Source organism: Rattus norvegicus, chromosome 4 (assembly GCF_036323735.1).
Source record: "Rattus norvegicus strain BN/NHsdMcwi chromosome 4, GRCr8, whole genome shotgun sequence".
NCBI lineage: Eukaryota > Metazoa > Chordata > Mammalia > Rodentia > Muridae > Rattus > Rattus norvegicus.
In genome coordinates this window covers 104,811,905-104,833,994 of record NC_086022.1, presented here as the reverse complement: position 1 = coordinate 104,833,994, position 22,090 = coordinate 104,811,905, and the positions used below count along the sequence as shown (strand labels likewise).

Genomic DNA, 22,090 nt, shown 5'->3' with positions numbered 1-22,090 from the left:
TCAAGACAGTGCAAAGCACTGTTGAGCTTTTGCTGGGACATGGATTTCTTCTCCAAAGCTGGGTTGTCTTGGGGGACGGTTTCAGACTAATCCTATGGATGGACTTATAGCTGCTAAGAAACGGGTTTTTCTCGAAGTGAGGATCCTGTCCTGATGTTACTGTGAATGGCTGGCATTCTCTGGCCTACCTTATATACTTGTGGTCTTCAGTTCTCCCTTCCTCTCTGGCTTGAGGAGCAGGGAACTAAATTGCCAATTGCTTTGTACTTCTTTGCACTTCTCCGTGGTATTTAGGCTTCTCCTCTTTTGATTTCCCAGATCTCTTCATTGCTCTGATTCTTCTCACTTGCAGATGCATAAGGATACTACTATTCCCCACCTTGTTCTTCGGATTAGGTTTTTATTTTGTTTTGAACATACTTAAGACATCTTCCTAACTTTTGGCCAGGATTTTTCCACCTGCTATTTTGGTTCAGAAGTTTCTTTGTAGTGGAGGCTGTCCCAGGCATGTAGCTTCTACCATTCAACTTGAAGTTGGAGAACAGGGGACATTTTAGGAAAAAGGCTTCTGTGCTAAATTTAAAAAAAAATTTTGCTAACCACAGTGGCCTCAATATGATCAACACCACACATTCATAGTCTTCTCTTGCTCAATAGCTATGATTTTAATTAAAGTATTGTAAAAGTTGCATGATATAGTGGCAGTTAATGTTCAGTTGTATGACACTGTTGTCTTTGAGCCATTTTAAAGAAATCACAGCATCTCCAAGAAAGAATAGCATTTTTTCTTTTGTAATTTCTTTTTTCATTTCAATTATCTGGAAAAATTATTGTGAGCCATAGCTTCTTATAAAATGTGAGCCTGACACAGTAGGTAAAGAATTTTTACCACCTTTTAGTGTGTTCTGCCTCCAAAATCTTTCCCTTCATGCCAGTGAAAAGAGTGGTTACTGCTTTTCCCTTTCCAAAAGAAAATCACTAGAACAGAGCACTGACACAAAGCAACATCCAGAAGTTAAAATACTTTATTATAAACATTTTCAGAATATAAACTGATTTTGTGTGAAGTCTCTGAAACTTTTAAAACTATATGTAAGATAAAATTATGTTATTTCATTTTCCAACCCAGAAAAATATATTGCAAGTTAGATCTAAAAAAGGAAATCTAAATTGCCTCATAGAGAAAGCCAGTGAGTGAGCAAAATATGTGACTCAAAACTAAAAGAAACCCAACCAAGAAATAGATTCCACAAAAGTCAGTTAATCCTCCAATTTTAAATAAATGATCTCCCAAGGGAAAATAATTCCACTACCACAGCAATTTGGTCAATAAAAGCAGAGCCACACTCTTAAAGGGAAATTCTACCATATGTAAGAAAAATTAATAAATCTTTTAGAAAATAGAAATCTCCATGTTGGAAAACAAGCACACTAAATACTTCATGTTCACTCTGTTAGAAGTTCGAACTTCTGTCCACATATGCAAGTGACATGAATATGAATGCACATAAAAACAAGCTCTTTGACTATTATTTCAGTTGAGCCTCAGGAGATCTAAGGAGCTTCAAAATCCAAGGATAGACTGGTCCCAAAGCATCTCCTCCTCTGTCCTTTCTTCACCTTGTTCCTTTTTTTCCTTCCTACGCTTACGGTCCTCTTTCTTAGATGATACATCTCGGTTTTTTTTCTCTTTTCGATTCTTAAGCTTTTCTGTACCATCCTGTACAGTTTCTGTTTCTGCCTTTGTTTTCTTTCTTTGGATGCTCTTATGTTTGTTTAAATCCATTTCCTCAGAACTCCTTTTCCTCTCATGTTTGGGCCGTTCTTCCTGCCTTTCTCTGCCCTCCTCTAGATGTCGTTTCCTCTTCTGGTACATTTGTCTATGACTGACTTGAGGGTCGATGGTACTGTGTCCTGAGCAGAGATCCTTGTGAACTACAGATTCTACACTATATGAGCCACAATTGTATTCTTGCTGACTAAGGTTCAAGGAGACTGGTTTTTCTGAGAAGCCATCCCTGGTAAATTGACAGTAGTTCAGAGAGTTTAGTCTTATCTTGTCATGAGCTGGTAACCACTGGGGTACCCGGTCTTCTGTCTGTGAACTACTGCATGATCTTGGGTATGAATGGTTTGTTCCAGATGGGATTCTTTGATCAAACATTCTATACCTGGGCCTGGAATCAAACTCTTCTCTGTACCCACAGCTTTCCAAATATTCCCCTCTCATCCTTCTGAAACAAGTCTTTGGCTCTAAGCCTCTGGCTTTCTGTACTTTAATATAATCTTCAAGTTCATCTTGAAAAGAGTCATATGGTTTGTTTGAATGCTTCATTAGGTTGACAGAAAGGGATTATCTGTAGAGAAAATGGAGAAAAAAAATACTAGATTCTTTTGTTCTGAAAAATTCTTCACTCTCAGAAAGATTGCAATAACAAATGGAAACCCAAATTAAAACCTACATTAACTGTTAAATATTTTGATAACTTGTATCAAAGTGAAGTATCATGATGGTCAAATATCTCATAAACCACTCACAGTAACTTCAATATTCTAACCTGGGAGAAAAAAGTATAGAAAAGAAATGGCACATGAGATGTTTTCATAAGGCTAGAAATCAAAAATGTATGGCAACAGGGATGTGTGAATCACACTGTGGCAGAGGTGTGATCTAAATGTTAGATCATTTTAAATCTGTGATGATTTTGCCTATATTACTGTTTTCTAAGACAAGTAACAGAACCACAATTAAGTAATTTAATCTTTAAAATCCTGTTTACTCAAATAAAATAAATGTACATACTTACCTGACTACAGTACTCTAAGGCTTACTAATGAAAGAATATGATGTTTGTAAATTTTGGAATGCTGGAAATGATAAACTCAGCTACAAGATGAGCTACTACTCATAGGAATAGGGTATGAGAAAAGGTGAAGGAACAGAATGGAGTTCTGCAGCATCTATATAGCACTTGGATTCCCCTCTATTACTAGACTGCTATAAAGGCATTCTAGAATGCCTTCTGGTTTGTTCTCTCCTAGAAGAGAAGTGTGAGGTGGAAACTGAGGAGGAGGCAGAGATGAACATAATAGGGACAATAACGCACACAGAAAAGCTTCAGAAGAGCAACAGCGATTCCTGATTATCTTTCTTTCCCCCATATCAAACTATATTTTTAGAGATTTATTTATTAGGACACAGTAGCAAAACCTCACGTAAAACTGAATATTCCTGCCCTTTAAGAAGTACAATCCAACAAAGCATTCCAGAGGCAGCGATTATTATGAGAATGGGAAAATGGCCTAATTGAAACCTACTTTGGTGAATTAGAAAAACTAGATTCATAATAATTTGAGAAACATAAAAAAATTCTAATTGGACAGCCACAATAAACAAGATGAAATAAAGGCAAATACCATTTTGATACTTCAAAAGTACATGCATACAAATGGTCAATAAACACAGGAAAAGAGGTTGCAGATCATTAGATATAAAATAAGTGTGAATTGAAACCACAGTGAGGGATCACTACACATTCACTGGAATGAGTAAAAGACTGACAGTGCTTAGTGAGGAGGTGGACTACCTATAACTCTGACCTTTCTGGCATGAATGGTAAAAGGGACAATCACTCAGAAAACTGTTTGGCAGCTTCTTAATCATACACACTTATGTAATGATTTAATCTTACCACTCAGAGGCATTTACCCAAAGGATATGTCTTTACAAGATTTAAACATCAGCATTCATAGTAGTATGAACCCTTCAAAAACCAAATATAAATCAATAGGTAAATAGATAAAGCAAATGATGGTCTACCCAATGGAATAAACACTATCTATAAAAAGTAGAACCACTCCTAGCATCTGTCCATTGACAACTGGATAAAGTGGATGAATCTTGGAGACACAATATGCTAAGTAAAACAACCCAGTCTCTAAATATCTCAGATGACACACATGAGTAAAACCTTACCGTTATCAGGCTGAGAACTTGATGGTGAAATCTGATCATATTCAACCATTAATTGCTTCAGTTTTTCAGCATGAATGCTCCACAAAGTGAAGACTACAACAATCAGGGAGCTATACCATGGAGTAGAGAGTATATCTATTTTTGTCTAATACTCAACTCTCATTCACCTGAAACCAAGCACAATTTTGTCACAAATATTAAAAGTTCATACCTACACAACCAGCAAAGACCAAATCTACAAAAATCATCTTTATTGTTTGCTGTCAGTCTGAAAACTTAAAAAAAAACATTTATTGCTTGTATAGAGGTGTATACATGTATAGAGGACAGAGGACAACTTGCAGGCATCAATTTTCTCCTTCTACCATGTTGGTTTTGGGGATCAAGCTCAAATTGTTAGGCTCCAGAGGCAAGTATCTTTACCCACTGAACCATCTTGTCAGCCACTAAAACTTAGCTTTTTGCTGTTTTGGTTTTTGAGATAGGGTCTCTCTACAGAGCTCTGGCTGTCCTGGAACTCACTATGTAGACCAGGCTGGCTTCAAACTCACCAAGACCTATCTGCTTCTGTCTCCCAAAATGCTGGGATTAAAGTGTATGCCACCATGCCCAATGAGTATTTTATTTTAACCCCACCCCCAAAGAAAGTTTTTAAAGAATGGATTATCCTTCTTGTTCTCCATTCTGGTTTTTCAGTCTTACTTAGTCTTGCAGAAGCCCCTCTTTCCAGTCCACTTCCATCCACCAGGGACCTCTTGATGCCAACCTAGGGTCTACCTTGTTCTATTCTGCCACTTGCCCATTTCAGCCATTCCTTCTAGTATATTTCTGTACCTTTGTGAGACCTACAGAAACACTCTCTAATTAAGGACTCTGCATGCCATAGTGGTCACAGTAGGTTGGGTTCTCAGACCAGTGCATCATTCTACTCTCCTCAGAGCTGCTGCTTTTTATAGTAGATGAGAATCAACGGACACCTACAACTGGACAATGTGTGGAGAGTGACAGACTTTGGCAAACTCAGTCCTAAACAGAGTATCTTCATTAAACTCAGGGATCAATGTCGAAGAAAAGATAGATTAGTTAGAAGTGATGAATGACTCCAAGGAAACAGTGTTTGCTAGACACAGGACTGATGCACATATGAATTCAGATTGTAGCAGCACAGATAAAAGATCTGCATAGGTTCAAGTCAGACAGGGTCTCAGCACTAAAAAGGTAAAGTGGACACAAAGCCCTATTCCTAACCAAGGAGCTATGTGTAATTGATACCTGCTGGAAAACAAACAAACAAAAAAATTAAGTCCAATTGAGTGTCACTAAGCATATCAACCATACTCCAGGGCAGGTCCCATTCCTAGGAGGAGTTGGCCAACACACACACACACACACACACACACACACACACACACACACACACAGAGCCAAAACATGAACTGTGTGTGTGTGTGTGTGTGTGTGTGTGTGTGTGTGTGTGTGTGTGTATGAGGGGGGGAGGGAGGGAGAGAGCGCGAGCACACATGAAACTGAGTAGCTAGGGAAGATCTGGGAGAAGCTAAGGAAGCTAAGGAAGAGAAGAATATGGTCAAAATATAATAAAATTTTTAAATGCATTATCACAATGGTGAGATGCCCTGATGGATAATAAGGATCTGAGTTTGATTAACTCACATGGTAGGAGAGAACTGACTCCTGTTGAATTCTAACTTCCACATGTTCATACCATGGCATGTACCCTCCCTCAATTATGATGTTGGCTCAGTGAATCCGTCACACAATTACAAAGACACAATTACAGAGTTTAAATCCCCAAAATGCATGTAAAGGCAGGTACACTAGCAAATGTCTGTAATATATTAATAAAAAAGCCTCTAACTATAATGAGAATATCATCCCAGTCAGAATGTCTAACATTTAAGAAAACAACAATACATGCTATCAAGAACTTTGGGTGTGCCCAGAACTACTGCACTGCCAATAGGAATATAAACTTGAGCAGACACTATGGAAATGTGTATGGAGACTCCTTAAACAAAATGAAAATAGAACCACTATATAACCCAGCTTTACTAGTTGTGGGTATAAACCTCTACCACTCAAGTGAACATACACATTTATTACAGCATTATTCACTATAGCTAGGCTACAGAATCAAGTTATCCATCAACAGATGGATAAAGAAAATGTGGTATATACTATACAACAGAATTTTATTCAGTCATTTAAAAAAGGATGGAATTATGTTGTGTTAGAAAATGAATTCAACTAGAGATCATCATATTAAGTGAAGTAAGCCAGGTTTCTTGGCAAATATTACTTTTTTCTTATTTGTCGATTTTAGATTGAACATAATAAAGGCACAAACACACAAGATCTTTCAAAATATACATTTCTGGCCATTATCAGGTAAAATATTGTCATATGAATAACTTCTGGTAAAATAAAAACAAAACAAAAAACCAGTTAAATGCTTAAATGTGTGGGGCTACAAGACAACATCACTTTGCTGACATAAGTGAATTTCAGTCATCACAGAACATGAGGAAGTGAGCAAAGACAAAAATGCTTGGGTCCTTTCTATTCACATTATGAACATGTGCTAACAGCTTTGAATTTTCTACCTTCCAAACTCCTTGTAAGAGAGGATCTAACAGAAAATAATCTCTTTATGAGTTTGAAATTGTCCACATAAGTAATAACTGAAATGTTGATACAGGGAAAACAAAAATTAACATTTTGTGAATAGTCATGATTTTTTTTTATTTTCTTGGAACTTAATTTCAACACAACTCAAATATCAAAATAACACTTTGATTACCTGATAGTTTTCTACAGCATTAGAATAAACACAGATGCCTTCTTTCACCTAATTCTCACAAATATGGCAAACAGGGCATTCTGTGGGTTTAAGAAACAGAGTAATTCAAAGTGACTTGCCCAATGATTAGTGTCAGTCCTCTCAATTTGAAGCCAAGAAATAACTATGAGTACTTGAATCTCAATTGCATGTAAACTAAGATGTAGTTTTAAACAACATTACCAATGGATAAAACTAGATAAGATGGCTTAGTGGGCACCTATGGCCAAGCCCAGTGACCTTTGTCTGATCCTTGGGACCAACATGAAAGGTGAGAACTGACTTCAAATTGTCCCGACCTGCTCTCAGTGATGTGGCAGGTATGTACCTACAAACACACACACACACACGTGTGTGTATGTGGGAATTACTTAGATGAGCTCTAAATAGTACAACTGACTTTTATGTTTCAATAAAACAAACGTACTTAGTACTTTTGTATCCAAGATGGCAGAGCTAAAAAGATCGTTTCTCCAGGTCTCTGAACAATGAGACCAGAGCAGAGAAATGATGATTACGTATAGATGGTAGTGATTAATTGCTACCTACCCCCTCTCTCCAAGACACCAGCATATGGGCAAGCACCTGTGTCTAGCTGAGAGTCACAACTCATCTGGGTCAGTATCTTCATCTATGATATAGAGGCAATACCACTAAACAGTTCACAGTGAATTGAAGTCTCTTTGAAGGGCTGTCAAAGGTAAGACTACTGTGTATCACCTTTACTGCAGTGGAAGCCACTGATGCCAAACCAACCCCCCAAAAAAGCCAACTTTTGATACAGATTTTTAGTTTCTTGAATTTATTTTCTAGTTATTGAATGAACGTGGTGGCTAAATTACTAGGGACTTAAGTTACTGTCTTAATTCAGTGTTAAGAGGTGGGGGGCAGAAATGAACTTCAGAGTTAGAAAGACGAGTTTAAACTCTATTTACACAAATAGCTCATTATTTCTTTTCTGAGCTCTTATCTTCACCCATCAAAAGGGCAATACTATCTACCACAGAGTTCTTAAAATAAAATGGCATGGATAAAATTTATCTATTGCATTTCAAATCTTGAAAAAGATAAGCCTCTTATTTTCAACCCTCTCATAATAATAAAAAAAATCTTTTATTTAAACAGCAACACCCTTTCATAGATGCCTTTTATAAAAACCTCCCTGCATTCATTCCTGATATCTACAGAGAAAATAAAGGCAAAATACTGAAGGTTGTATTTTCCATCTTCATTTAGCAATACCATTTCAAACACCATCTCAAATTTTAATTTTCCAACTGCTTACAAGGCTATGGTTACAGCTTTGTGCTCATTAGAAACCCCATTATAACATGAAAATACCTAATAAGCTTAATATTTAATATGGTAATCTTTCAAACTTAAAAACATTTCATTTGTTTATTGTGTATGTATTGGGTGTACGTGCCAGAGGAGGCATGTGGAAGTCAGGGGATAACTAACTAGAGTCAGTTCTTTCTCCTTCCACTATTGGGTCCCAGAGATTGAATTCAGGCCCTCAGACTTAGAGGTGACCATTTCTCAAGCCGTATAGCCTCAAATTTCTAATATTCCTTGCCTCAGTCTCATAAGTACCTGGACTTATAGATATGTGACATCACACCTGAACTTAACATTTTTCTGTGGTCCAGACAATATCACTGTAAATGAGAAGGTACCTGGGGACTGATGATGGAAGTGATCTGGGTTACAATACTGAAATATGGACTAAGACACTGAACCTTGGCATTTTTGGTAGCGAATAATCTCAAAAACTACAGTCAATTTTGAGTCACGGATTTAAACCTAGGTAAACCCTCCATATGTTTGTGTTCCACTTTTTTGGACTCAATCAACTATTGATAAAAAAAAATCATGTTTATAGAAGACTTATTTTCCTTGTCATCACTCCCTAAACAATACTGTATAATTACTATTTACATAGCATTTATACTGTACTCAAGTCAAGGCTATACACAGCTATCCTGATTCAGATTTTTATAGGTTTCGTTACAAGAGGTAGGGGGTCAGGAACTAATCCCCACAGGTAATTAAAACACTATTAATGTTCTGTGAGAATCATAGGGAGGAACCATAAACCAACTTTACCTGTAGCAGGCAGGCAACCTTCTCCTAGTTGGCAAAAATGTGACCATACACATTTCACTAAATATGTAAGATCATACAAACATTAGGCTAGTCACATTGTATATTAACTTTAGGACTTGGACTAACTTTTCTCCCTTCATAATTAATCTTGCCCAAATCATTATATCTACATGGTCTACAATTAAATCTAAGGTATCCAACTGCTGAAATTTATTTTACAGATGCATATCAGTTTATGAGCAAGAATGCTATGGTCCTGAAAATATCCCCCAAAGATGGTGTTGGAATGCTGGAAACTTTATCTCAGTACAAGCCTTAGTGAAACCTAATGGTAACTATTTAGGCCATGAAGTTGCCACCTTAAGATTTGATTAATGTCAATTAAAAGAGAACTTATGGCTTCAAGTTTGATATCTTTCCACACATATACCCTTGCCTTCCTCCATGAAGGTGACCTTCATCTGATGGTGGCATCTTAAAAGAAAAACCAGCCTCTAGAATTTATGAAATCTTTTAAAATAAAAGTGTGGTGTTCCGTTATATCAAATAAAGTGAACTGAAGACAAATGCCAATCTACAACAATATCGTACATTATATTCAGGTATTTATGTATTGGTTTTTCAAGACAAGGTTTCTCTGTGTAATTCTGCAGGTATTTATTTTCAAGGCAGGGTTACTCTGTGTATCCCTGGCTGTCCTGGAACTAGCTCTGTGGACCAGGCTGGCCTCTGCCTTTCGAGGGATTAAAGGTGTGTGTCACCACCTTTATTTCTTAGGTTATTTCTGTTGAGACATAACCATTTAGCCCTTGCTAACCTGGTACTATGTAGAACAGAATAGCTTCAAACTGTAAACATCCAGCCTTTGCCTCCTGAGTGCTAGGATTATATGTATATGTTAAAATGCTTACCTTCTTTGTACCTACTTAAGTAACTTGGAAATGTGAAATTATGAACAAACATCCATGGTATATTTTTAAGAATGTAGCATCAATAAGCCAATATATAAAAGATAAAATGATTTAAGAGAGGAATTACTGTGGCTGGTTCATGATCCATTTACTTCCTTTCTCAGGGATGGGGGTGATAGAAGGAAGGTGGCACCTAGACCTGAGTAAAGCCCTGGATGTATTTGCTTGGAAGAAACTAATTTTTACCTTAAGCTATCCCTGGCCAAGGATTACTGGCAGTAAATAATGCCCATATCTAGGAGGCACAGCACCATGAAGAATGCCATAAAACTTATATAATTCCTTAGGGTACATAGATATATTCATAACCTACAGTGTGACCCAGTGAATAAAAGGTCTGAAACATCTTTCACTTACCAGACACTTCATTTCATTTGGGTTTCTAAATGAACTTATCTTTGAAATAATTACTTAAGTCTTTTAATACTATATTATACTGATAATTCATGGGAATTACATTTAGCTACATGTTGGGTAAATTTTATTGAAAATAACTGAAAAAGACACACACTGATCTGGGGTTTGCTACATGTATCTACATTACAGTTTTAACTTTTGCAAAAATGAAAAAAATCTGTATTTATGATGGTTATCTTCAAACTAAGCCAGATTTCAGCACCAGAATGTAGCTTAAAAATGTGTGGTCAAGTTAGCTGTTAAATCAGAAAGTTTAGAAAGAATGTGAACACAATGCTTTGAAATTATTTTGAATTGTTTAAAAATACGTAGTTTAGCTACAGTAAGGTAAAAAGGTTAAATAATGTAGTTTTCACAACTTCCCTGGATTTCATATTAGTCCACACAAACTGAACACAATGATATTGACTCTTCTTGGGACAGAATGTATTCAGGTTAGTCTCAAATTCCTTGACTCATGTGATCCTATTCATCAGCTTTCTGCTGCAAAAAAAAAAGTTTTACTTTGTCCTATTTTGAAGGTGAGAATGTAACTGGAACTGTAATTCTTTTCTACCTTTTGGAGGGGTTTCCTAACTCAGACTAAAATACACACACACTCACACATTCACACAAAATTCCAAGCACTGCCTTTTTTTGTTTTGTCTATAAGCGTAACTGAAAATTGTAGGTCTTTTGTAACGATTGAGATACTTTTTTCCCCCTTAGACAGGGTCTCACAGTGCAGCCCAGGCCAGCTTTGAATTCCTGAGCCTCCTGCCTCAGCCTTTAAACACTGGAATTATAGGCATGTGTGACATGCTCATAACTTTTTGGAGGAATGGGGGTGCAGTTTATGTAGACCAAACTGGCCTAAAACTCAAGAAATCTGTTTGTCTCTGCCTCTCAAGTACTGGGATTAAAGGTATGAGTCACCTAACTATTGAAAATAAAACATAAGAGTCCTAAACCAGGTAGGGTGGTACATTCCTATAATCCAAACATTTGCAAGGTAGGAGGAGTTAGGAAGACATTCCAAAGGTCCCATAACAGTGACTAGTACCTTTTAAACTGCTGTATGTTTTTTTTCAAATCTTAGTGGTTTTAATCTGAACTCAAGAGATTTTTTTTGAATGTTGCCAAATGTTCAAATGACCATAAAAAGTCCCAACTTCCATGTTCTATGATTACTGTCCCAATATACAGCCCACACCATGGAAGGAATACCAGACTACTCAGAAATCAGTCCAAAACTTTAAACCTAATTTACACAGCCTTCATGAGTTGGTTATTGTAAGGTTCCTCAAACTTGACAATACTGATGTTCTTCGTAGGATAATTGTATGTTGTGTATCTTGTGCACTTTGGAGTGTTGTACCATCTCTGTCTTATACCAAATGGATTACCTACAGAATTTGCTTACCATGTTCCTATTCAGGGGCTACAAGCAAAAATGTCTCCAGGCACTCCAAATGAACGGAAGATGGGGAGCCCTCCACAGACCCATCCTTGCACTCAGCAGATGACACAACCCAAGACCAAGTATAGGACTTTCCCAAGGTCATCAAGACTCCCATCTCATTGGTCTAATTTTTACCACCTATAAGTGGTACAGCAGTTCTTAGAACATGGATCATCACTTAGTCTTTTGCACACATTAGAATCATTGAAAAAGAGTAGATGTGTAAACTGGCAGAAAGGTTGGTTTTGTTTTTCCATGAAGAGCTGATTCTAAATTGTCCTGTTATCTGATCACAGAACTAAAAAGAATTGCATGTTGATGCCTAAAAGCTATCCACACACACATAAATTCAGATAAATTTTTTCTCAGGATAGCCTAGGCTGATTGAAGATACTTATTGGATTATAATGAATTTCTATTAACATTCTTACTAAATGGAAGTGTTCATATAAATGTTTTGAGGATACCATTTTACTCCTGTGCCACTTCTCCAAAGTGAACTGTGTAAGGACATAAACTACAGATATCATGAAAAAAGTTACTTTTCGTGTTATATTTACAGGTGTTCTAGAAAGTGGAATCTAAATTATCCTGTAATATTCTGGCTTCCATTATCTTCCACGCTGGAGACAAGGAGCAATAAAAGGCAAAAGTTCTAAAAATAGTTTTTCTGTTTCTTGGTGTTTTACTGAAATCTTCTGCAGTGGGGAATCAAAAGGCAAAAATTATTTCCAAAACTGCGTTAAAGCCTTATCTCACAGGTGCAGGCTGTCTCAGGTGTGTAGCACCCATAAGAACACACACACATTTCTACAGGGAAGGATAGTAGCAGCTTTTTGGGTTTTGGTAAATGTGTTGGTGAGTGTCAAAACTCTCCAAACCTCCATCCATAAAAAGCAACGTAAACCACAATTTAACATGGCTTCTAGTAACTTAAGGCCAAGTCCCTGGGACACCCCAACCCACCTTTAAGGAAAAGCTCTGGCTGTCAGGTTTACTGTTTATTTTAGCCCTCAACAGATGACAGGCCTCCTGTGATGCTCAGGGTCTAAACAGATCTACATAGTAGAGATTCCTCTTAAAAAAGCTAACAATTCTGCCCTCCCCCCCCCCCCCCACCGTTTTTTATTTTTCCTGAGGTAGTGTCTCACTCTATAGTTCCTGCTGGCTAGGAATTCTCATGTAGACCAGGATGGCCTTTGCCTTTCCAGTGCTGGGGATTTAAGGCGTCAGCAGCACATCCAACAAAGGCTCTATCCATCCCGTCATTTTAGGCTTATTTCCCACAACTCAGCAGTCTTTCATAGACTATAAATGTAATTAGGATGAAGGAGGCGCTTTCGGGTCTCTGTGGGAGGAGATAGACACCTAACTTCCAGTTCCCGGCCGGCAGAAGCAATGACTAAGCCTTGGGAATTTTTCACCTCTACTTCAGGCCTCCTCTCTTTACACATTCTTAAAAAAAAAAAAAAAAAAGGCTTGAGTCACGCCGAGCAATTTAGAACACAGCTCAGCTTTGCTCCTAGTCAGTAGGTATGGAATAAAATCTTGTTTCTCGCCACTCTCACATTGGTCAATATCCTAAAACTCGGATCACCACATCAAGATACGTTTGTACATTTTTTTCTAACTCGTCTTCCTGGCTCTCCAGAAGCCTAGAAAAGCTTCGGGTTGATCCCCTCCACCTCACTTCTCCTTGAGGAAACTTTTAACTTGGAAGCTCCCACGCTACTTTCCAGACCCTCCTAATTCCCCTAATTTCTGTCCCTAAGTAGCCTGTTGTGAAGTCTACTCTCCACGCTCCGTCACCAAACCGAGGCCGCTCTCTCCGGGGGTCGCTTGAAGAAGGGGCTTCCTCATTGACCCCCCCCAATTCCCTCGCCCTCTGCTTGGCCGCCTCTTCTCCTGGCCCCCTCGGACCCCGGCTTCCTCGCCAGGCCGTGGCGTCCCTTGGCCATGGCGCAGCCGGTGCTGAGGGGTACTGAGGAGAGAGGCTCTCCGAGGGCCGTCGGCCGCGCCCGGCTCGTCGGCCATTTCGCAGGCGGGGCGGGGCGCTCGGCCTTCACTAGGCCGCGGGAGTTGAGGGCTGAAGCTCGGGCCGCCCCCGCCGCCGGGCGGGAACTCACCTTCTCTGAGGCAGGGGCGGGCGTCTACAACTACTGTCCCCCTCCCCGCCAACAACGCCGGCCGGGGGTCAGAGGCTGCGGTGGAGGTGGCGGAGAGGCAGGAACACCACTGCCGCCGCCGCCGCCTCCGCCGCAGAGCAGGCGGGGTGGGGGGAGGAGGCGGAGACCTGACTTCCTGAGGGGAAGTCGCCGCCACCACCCGCGGCTGACTGGACGGCGCCAGCGCCATGGCGGTGGGGCACGCAGACGCGCATGCGCAGCGGAGCGGCCTGGAGCGCAGGAAAATTTCTAGCCCCGCCCTCCATTTTTGCTCCGCCCCTTCCCGTCATTCGACTAACCGGCAAGGTCTGTAAGAAGGTGTCCGTCCTTCTTGCCACTGGAGGAAAAAAAAACCTAGTGACAAGGCTCAGCAAGGAAGCCAAAGTGAGTCTGGAAATGTATAGATCCACCGGCAAAAGTATCTAAGAAACGCACACCTGCCTTTTCTTTTTCTTGTGCTCTTATATTAATACCAAATATTAAGCACAATCCCTGCTCATAGTCCACACATTCCCTCTCAGGTTATACACGTACGTGCATAGTATTTCTCAAGGTACACACACGGTATGACCGTCATACATGCTTCTATCACATAGATACATCACACAGGCGCTACGAAAGTATATTTAGTTTTGTTTTTTTTGTTTTTTGTTTTCTTTTGGTTCTTTTTTTTTTTTTCGGAGCTGGGGACCGAACCCAGGGCCTTGCGCTTCCTAGGCAAGCGCTCTACCACTGAGCTAAATCCCCAACCCCTTATTTAGTTTTCTTTACATTGTCATTATTTTGTGTGGAGCGGAGTGAGGGTAGGGCCCCTTTTACCTTATGCACCCCAGAAATCGAGCTCAGGTTCTGGGGCTTGGCATCAATCTCCTTTACACAACGACCCATCTGTAATAGGGTCTCACTTTAGCTCAGGCTGGTCCCACACCGGTGATTGAAGGGTTAATCACCTAAAAGCTGTAGGTGGACTGAGAAGCTCAGAGTTAACTGTTGACTGCTGACTCCTGACACTTCTAATAAGGAGAGCCGCAGACCAAACCGGCTAGTATCTACCACTTCCTGGTGGCAGGGGAATTGACCTGCAAATGGAATCTAACAACCCAAAGCTCCTCCGCCCCCACTTTAGTCCTACAAATCCCAACCCCTCCCCTCCCCCATGTGCCACTTGGGCATAGTCTCACTTCCCTGAGAGACTGCAGCCCTTCACTTCTGATTAAAGATCAGTTCTATTTCAGGAGATGTCTGTCTCCCCTTCATTTCCACTTGCCTCCACCAATTCCCTTCTGACATTAACAAACCTCTCAAGTGTTGAAATTGCTAGAGTTCCAGAAAGCTCTACTAGGGTCTTTGGTTTTTAAAGCTGAAGATTGTGCCTTTCTCACAAGCTTGCCTGGAAAACAGGATCCTTCTACCTCAGACTCCCAAGTGCTGGAATTATAACACCTTTACCCACTGGGCCATGTCAAAGGCCCTGATTCTGGTTAATACTACACTATTGTGTAACTCAACATGCTGCATTGCTTCTTTTTCCCAAAATTGCCACTCCCGTACTGCCTAACAAACTTCTGTAAAAGGCTCACTAGGCTTCACACAGAGACAAGCAGTCCATTGCTGAATCCACGCTATTTTTCTAACACAGGGACAAGAGAGAACATGAGGTCTTAGTCTGTGCTGCAATGAGACAGCATATAATGGACCATTTATATGACTAACTTTCCTCCTTCCACCCTTGAAAGTAATTTTATTTTTAAAATATTCTGTATTACATAAAAACTTGCAAATAAATAGAAATGTGGTGTTCCTAAAGATTTGCTCTTAATCACGTGTGTAGTGTGTTTGTGTGTGGAGAGGGTATGTGTGTGTTCAAGGAGGTCAGATGCATCAGATCCCCTGGAGACACATCTGGTTTATAAGTGGTCTGATGTGGGTGTCGGGAACCTAACTCAGGTCCTTTGCAAAAGCAGCACAGAAGAACTCTTAAGCTCTGAGCCATCTCCATAGCCCTTCACCTTTGTTTTCAATGACATTCCTCCTGTTTAGTTAGTACCCCCTTAATTCTGTCTCTAAACTTTCTCGTTGGTCTCTCACATTGCTTATGAAATGAATGGATGAGCCTATGAGTGTATGAGCTCCTCCTGGCCTGTTTAGAATTGCCAAGCACTCTGAGCGTTCTATTATTAGACACAGCAGGGGCTGGCAGACATTTGCTGTAAAAGGTCAGCAGTAAGACTTTTGGCCCTGCCGGTTATGTGTTTTCCAGGGGACATAGTCAGCCACTGTGCACGAATACATCTATAGAAAAGATGTGAGCAAGTGAGTATGCTTGCTTTTTGATACTTATATCTACAGTAACCAGAATAGGAATTTTGTCTAGGTATTTTGCCAGAAAATTCATTTGACCCCCACACCCCAAACCATTAAAGACAGTAAAAACTATTTTTACTTCACGGCTGTAAAAGAGCCTGGAAGACTCCTGCCCTAAATGAACTTTGGCACCAGGTAGAAAGGAAGTTGAAGGGTTGTCTCTTTTACTAACACGTAGAAGGGAGGTGAGCACTTGCACTCTCTTGATTTGCCACTAGATGGTGATCTTTTCGAGTGTGTAGCTCAGCCAGTGGGTCTTTGACAGAGGGGACTTTGGAGGTTTTGCAGGGTGTGGTAGCATCCCTTTATTTGGACAGGCACACCAAAAACTTATCGAAAACCATATTGGTAAAATTTCCCCTTGACTTCTGGACCGTCACACATATCCATACTTATTCCCTAAACTGTGACATACATAGGGCTGGAGAAACAGCTCAGTGGTTAAGAGCATTTGTTGTTCTAGCAGAGGACCCAGGTTCTATTCCCGGCATCCACATTGTAGCTCCCAACATCTTTAACTCCAGTTCTAGGGGATTTGACACTGTCTTCTGATTTCCATGTGTACACACATAATGTACATACATACATGCAGGCAAAACATCTATACACATAAATTTTAAAAAAACAAAACAAAACAAAACTCTCCCAAGGTCTCTGAGGCGATCAGTTTAAAGGTTTGGGACAACAATGTGTATACATGGCAGTGGAGTACGGGGTGGGGTGTACAGCTAAATGTCTAATCTACAACAGGCATCTGGAAACACATTCTACCCAAAATTCAGGTAAGCAAGATGAACTCCTTCTTATGCTAGGAGGGTGTTTACACAGAAATGTTAGTATACTGGAAATCCCAGCAGCTTGGGAGGTTAATGTAGGACAATGGCATTTTTTTTTCTTTTTTCTTTTTTTTTTTTCCGGAGCTGGGGATCGAACCCAGGGCCTTGCGCTTGCTAGGCAAGTGCTCTACCACTGAGCTAAATCCCCAACCCCCGGACAATGGCATTTTTAAAGCCAGCTTAAACTATATCCCGAGACAACATTACAGGACAGCCAGAGCAGCAGCAGCAGCAGCAGCAGCAGCAGCAGCAGCAGCAGCAGCAGCAGGAATCTGAAGTCACGCCTAGGTTTAATGATCTACCAACCTCTCCAAAACAGCCCTATTTTTTACTACCTTTGGGAATATAATCCGAGCTGGCCCCTTCCAGTCTTCAGCCCAACAGCTAATGCCAATACTCATGGTCTCACTGATGCTGTATATCCCAGGGAGCAAAGGACAACCTTAGACAATGAAGAATCTCTGCTCATCTCCAATACCCAGAGGGACATTGAGGTAGGTAGGTGAAAAAATTAGTTAATGCCACCTCAGTCTAGAACTCTGCTCCTTAATATTTATTTTTAGCAATTTAATATTACATTTGTAAATATGTCTCTGTGTAGACATGTGCACATGAGTCCAGGAGCTGTCAGAAGCCAGAGGTAAAGGGTTCATCAGGAAATAGAGTTAGAGTTGGTTGTGACCTTGTAGCACAGGTACTGGGAACCTAACTGGGATCCTCTCAAGAGCATTATGGTACTTGTAACCTTTGAGCCATCTCTCCAGCCCCTAGAACTCTGTATGTTATCATAGAGAAGAGTTTAAATCACTTTAATATATACTGGAACCTTTTTAATGAATGTGTCTTTTTGTTGATTAAACAAACAATCATATCCCCTTTGTTCAGCACTCCGATAAGAAGAGATGCTTACTGCATTATAAACTCATGCTAGAGGCTTCGGTTCCCCATTAGAAATCTGTCTACCCAGATTTGTCAACCTCAGTTTTAGCTTTCACTATCATAGCGAATAGGTTGACCTGACCACTTTCTGCCTCCTACCGTAGATTCTACCCAAACATATGAAAACAAACCTGTTTACGTACTTCATCTGCAACACACATGTTAATTTATTGTAAATTAACTTCCATTGTCTTCTATACTGAAATGAGTTAATAGTTTGATTTTAGCTGTGAGCTAGTAAATGACATTCTTCCTAAATTTCATTTCAGATTTGTTTGCTTGTTTGGTTTTGTTTTGTTTTGAGACAGGATCTCACTGAGTAGTCCTGGCTGGACTGGAATTTTCTATGGGAAATGGTTAGTTATATTTACTGTAGTAAGAGGCAAACATAATAGTTTATGTTAGATTAGTGAGGTAACAAATTATTACAAATTCAGTGACTTAAGAATGTACATTTATAAGCATCTTACAGTTCTGGTGATCAAAAGCAGACCTGGGGTTCACCTTGTCAGTAAGACTGGGCTCCTTCTGGAGGCTCTGGAGTGGGAATCTCTTTCTTTGCTTATTCTAATTTCCACATGTCTCATGGATTTCTTGGTTCATGATCCCATCCCTTTGTCTCACAAACCAGCAAGGGAAGACTCTGCAGTGTGTCCCTGACTCTGATCCTTTTGCCTCCACGGCCATCTTTTCTGTTCCTGCTTTGCCTTCCCTGTATGAAGATTGCTGTGGTTACATTGGTTTCATCAGGATTATACAGGCTACTACAGGATAATCCCCTCACTGACAGATCCTTAATTTAGTCAACTTTGCAAAATTCCTCCTGGCATGTGTCTCAATCCATTTTCTGATGCCCCAACTAAATATCACAGATTAATTTATAAGGAATATGCCTTTTGACTCATGATTCTGGAGGCCGGGAAGTCCATGGTCTGTGTGTGGAGAAGTCCTCTTGTTGGTGGGACTTTCTGCAGAGACCCAGGGCAGAGCAGGACATTGCTCTGAGGGGCAAAGCCTTCCCACTCACATCTCTTTTCCTCTTATGATGCCACAGGACTGTCAGACTAAGGATCTGACTTACTTAATTACTTTCTGCAGAACCTTCAAATACTACAACTAGATTATGTTTCTATCCTCTATATACCTCATGATAGGAAGTCTATTTCTATGTGAATTTTGGTGGACTCTCTATGTAACATTTGTAAGGTGGCAATTACATTTCTAGATTTGAACTTGGACATCTTCTAAGGGCTACCTGTCTTCTGCCTGTCTTCCTACTACATAACTCTACTGTGATGAGATGAAGACCCACAGACAAAGCTAAATCTCAGAGTCCGATGTCTTTGTCTTTCCTCTCAGCCTCATGGCTTGGGCTGAACATGTGCCAGTACAGCATCTAGAGTAGGTGTGAGTCCTTGGTAGACTGAGCACTGTCCTTAGAACTGTGAGTTATAGAGCTATGTTGATACAGAGCACTTACTGGGTTGAAAACTCAAACTGGGTTGAAAAATACACATTTTTTTTTTTTACTCTCTTGGTGTCTTAGTTTGGATTTCCATTGCTGTGAAGAGATACCATGACCTCAGCAACTCTTATAAAGGACAACCTTTAACTGGGGCTGGTTTACAGGTCCTGAGGTTTAGTCCATTATCATCATAGCCAGACGCATGGCAGTGTTCAGGCAGGCATGATACTGGATGAGAGTTCTACATCTTGTTTCGAAGGCAAACAGGAGAAGACTGACTCCCACATGACTAGGAGAAGGGTCTCAAAGACTACACTCAAAGTGGCACACTTTCTCCAACAAGGCCATACCACCTAATACTTCCACTGCCTGGGTCAAGCATATTCAAACCACCACACTCGACATCAACAATATTTATGTATGTATGTATGTATGTATGTATGTATGTATGTATGTATTTATTTACTTACTTACTTTTGGTTTTTATTGTCCTTCTTCTTCTTCTTCTTCTTCTTCTTCTTCTTCTTCTTCTTCTTCTTCTTCTTCTTCTTCTTCTTCTTCTTCAAGATAGGGTCATGTTATTGAGCCCATGACATCAAACTCACAATCTACCTGCCCTAGCCTCTACAATAGCTGGTGTGATGATTTGAATGTGAATAGCCCCCATAGGCTCATGTTTGAATGCTTGGTTCCCAGTTGGTAAGGGTTAGGAGATGGTGTCTTGCTGGAGGAGGTGTGTCACTGGGGGTGAGCTTTTGAGGTTTCAACAACCACCACCAAGCCTAGTCTCTTTCCTCGTGCCTTTATCTTGCAGATAAGATGTAAGTTCTCAACTACTATTCCAGCACCATGCTTGCCTGCTACAATGCTTCTCACCATGATGATCACAAACTACACCTGAAACTGTAAGCAAGCCCTCAAGTTAAATTCTTTCTCTCTAACTTTACCTTGGTCATGGTGTTTTTTCACAGCAATAGAATAGTAATTAAGACAGCTGGGAGGGTGTGGAGCTTTGAGTTTTGCTCATTACTATACATCTGAAGTAGCTGAGATTCTCTAGCTCTGGTATTCTAAGAATTAAGGCATCTGTCTGACATGGGGGTTGGAAGGGTTTTCAAGGCTTAATGGAGTTTTAAGACATGCAGTTTGGCTGAAGACACAGAACTTCTGGTACATCCTGATGACGTAGACAGAGTATAACAGTAAATAAAATAAAGCAAATCACCGAATGACTGTTTTATGAAATGCCAAGACTTGTGCACATATCACCTCATTTCTCACCCACCACGCCAGCGAGGCAGAGGTTACCACCCTTGTTGCATAGGTTCCATCTTTAGATCTTTAGATGGGAGTAGCAGACTCACAGTGACACACTTCCTCCAACAAGGTTAAACCTATTCCAACAAGGCCACACCTCCTAAGAGTGCCACTCTCTGGGCCAAGGATATACAAACCACCACATCAGGCGTCAAGCTAGGATGCTTGATCAACAAAGCACTGTCATCTGCTGACTGCTGTAAGAACAACACCCAACAAGGTGTCTCTTTGCCCATTGCCGGGAGTGACTGGGTAATTTATAATGAACAAAAATGTATTGACTCAAGATTCTGGAGACTGATGAAGACCATCTTGCTGAATCATAGAATGGCAGAAGGTTCCCAGTGGACAGAGTATGTGGTGGGGGAGAGGCCAAACTCATCCTTTTTAGCAGGAATCCATTCTCTTGATAATGGACTCACTCATTTGTGAGGGTACAGATCTAAGGAATTTTTAGATATCATGACTCCTCTGAATGCAGCATTGATTATTGTTATGTCTTAAACCCAGAACAAGTCTCACTCAGTACCTCTAGGTCCTTCCAGCACTTCTATCCTTCCCCCATCTAAAGTCTTTCCCTCCCAGGGCTGGGCTTCCACATCCCTTCCCCTAGCCTGACCCCTATATAACCCAGGCATTTTGGCTACACAGATCTCATGGCCTACTGGCTGAAGCCACCTCTCAGCCAGGGACCCCTTTCTTGCTATCCTTCCCCCTCTCTTTTTCATGGTTCAGCTTAGTCTTCAGGCCACAATCAGCCTGGACTCCACTCTTCCAGATTTCTCCCTTACACCTGCAATAAAATCGCCTCCACACTTTGAGAGTAGTCATATGCACCTCCTTTTATTCCCCCCAACATTTAATTATGTTTTCTGACACTTGAACAGTGAGGGTCCCACTCAAACCATTACACTCCAGAAACTAAAAATACTGCACAGAAGCTAAGCCACATTGCAGAACCTGCAAGGGCCCTTCCTCAACCTTGGTGAGATCGGCCAGTTGGCCAAGGAGTGGTGCTAAGTTCCCCAGAATTTTAGAACCATGCCTCTAATGTCATCCCTCCTGGGTGAGAGTAAGGACAGGGCAAGTTGATACTTTCCTGGCAGCAGACACATGCTTGAGGGAGTTTGGTAGAAAGGTCTTGGAGATGGATGCTGTTATTTTCAAAGCCTGCCTTCTCTGTATCCAGCTCTCTTGCATCATCAGTGATGCTGAGAACCTCTGACTTCCATGGCA

The 22,090-nt window shown here is 40.4% G+C and overlaps 1 protein-coding gene and 1 non-coding gene across 3 annotated transcripts; both read right to left on the bottom strand.

Moving 5' to 3' along the window:
- Nucleotides 1-1,007: 1,007 nt before the first annotated feature.
- Nucleotides 1,008-14,037, bottom strand: Krcc1 (lysine-rich coiled-coil 1). Of its 2 annotated transcripts, NM_001009413.2 has the most exons (3): nt 13,895-14,037; nt 3,977-4,143; nt 1,008-2,357 (listed from the first exon to the last, which is right to left on the bottom strand). In NM_001009413.2, the coding sequence occupies exon 3, from the start codon at nt 2,333-2,335 to the stop codon at nt 1,565-1,567; it is 771 nt and encodes a 256-aa protein (NP_001009413.1). In that variant the 5' UTR covers nt 2,336-2,357; nt 3,977-4,143; nt 13,895-14,037; the 3' UTR covers nt 1,008-1,564. The 2 variants fall into 2 exon arrangements, with proteins under 2 accessions (NP_001009413.1, NP_001380979.1); NM_001394050.1 differs by lacking the exon at nt 3,977-4,143.
- Nucleotides 14,038-17,209: 3,172 nt separating this feature from the next.
- Trnaa-agc (transfer RNA alanine (anticodon AGC)) lies at nt 17,210-17,291 on the bottom strand. Its single transcript has one exon. It is a non-coding gene; the product is annotated as a tRNA-Ala (tRNA).
- Nucleotides 17,292-22,090: the final 4,799 nt, after the last annotated feature.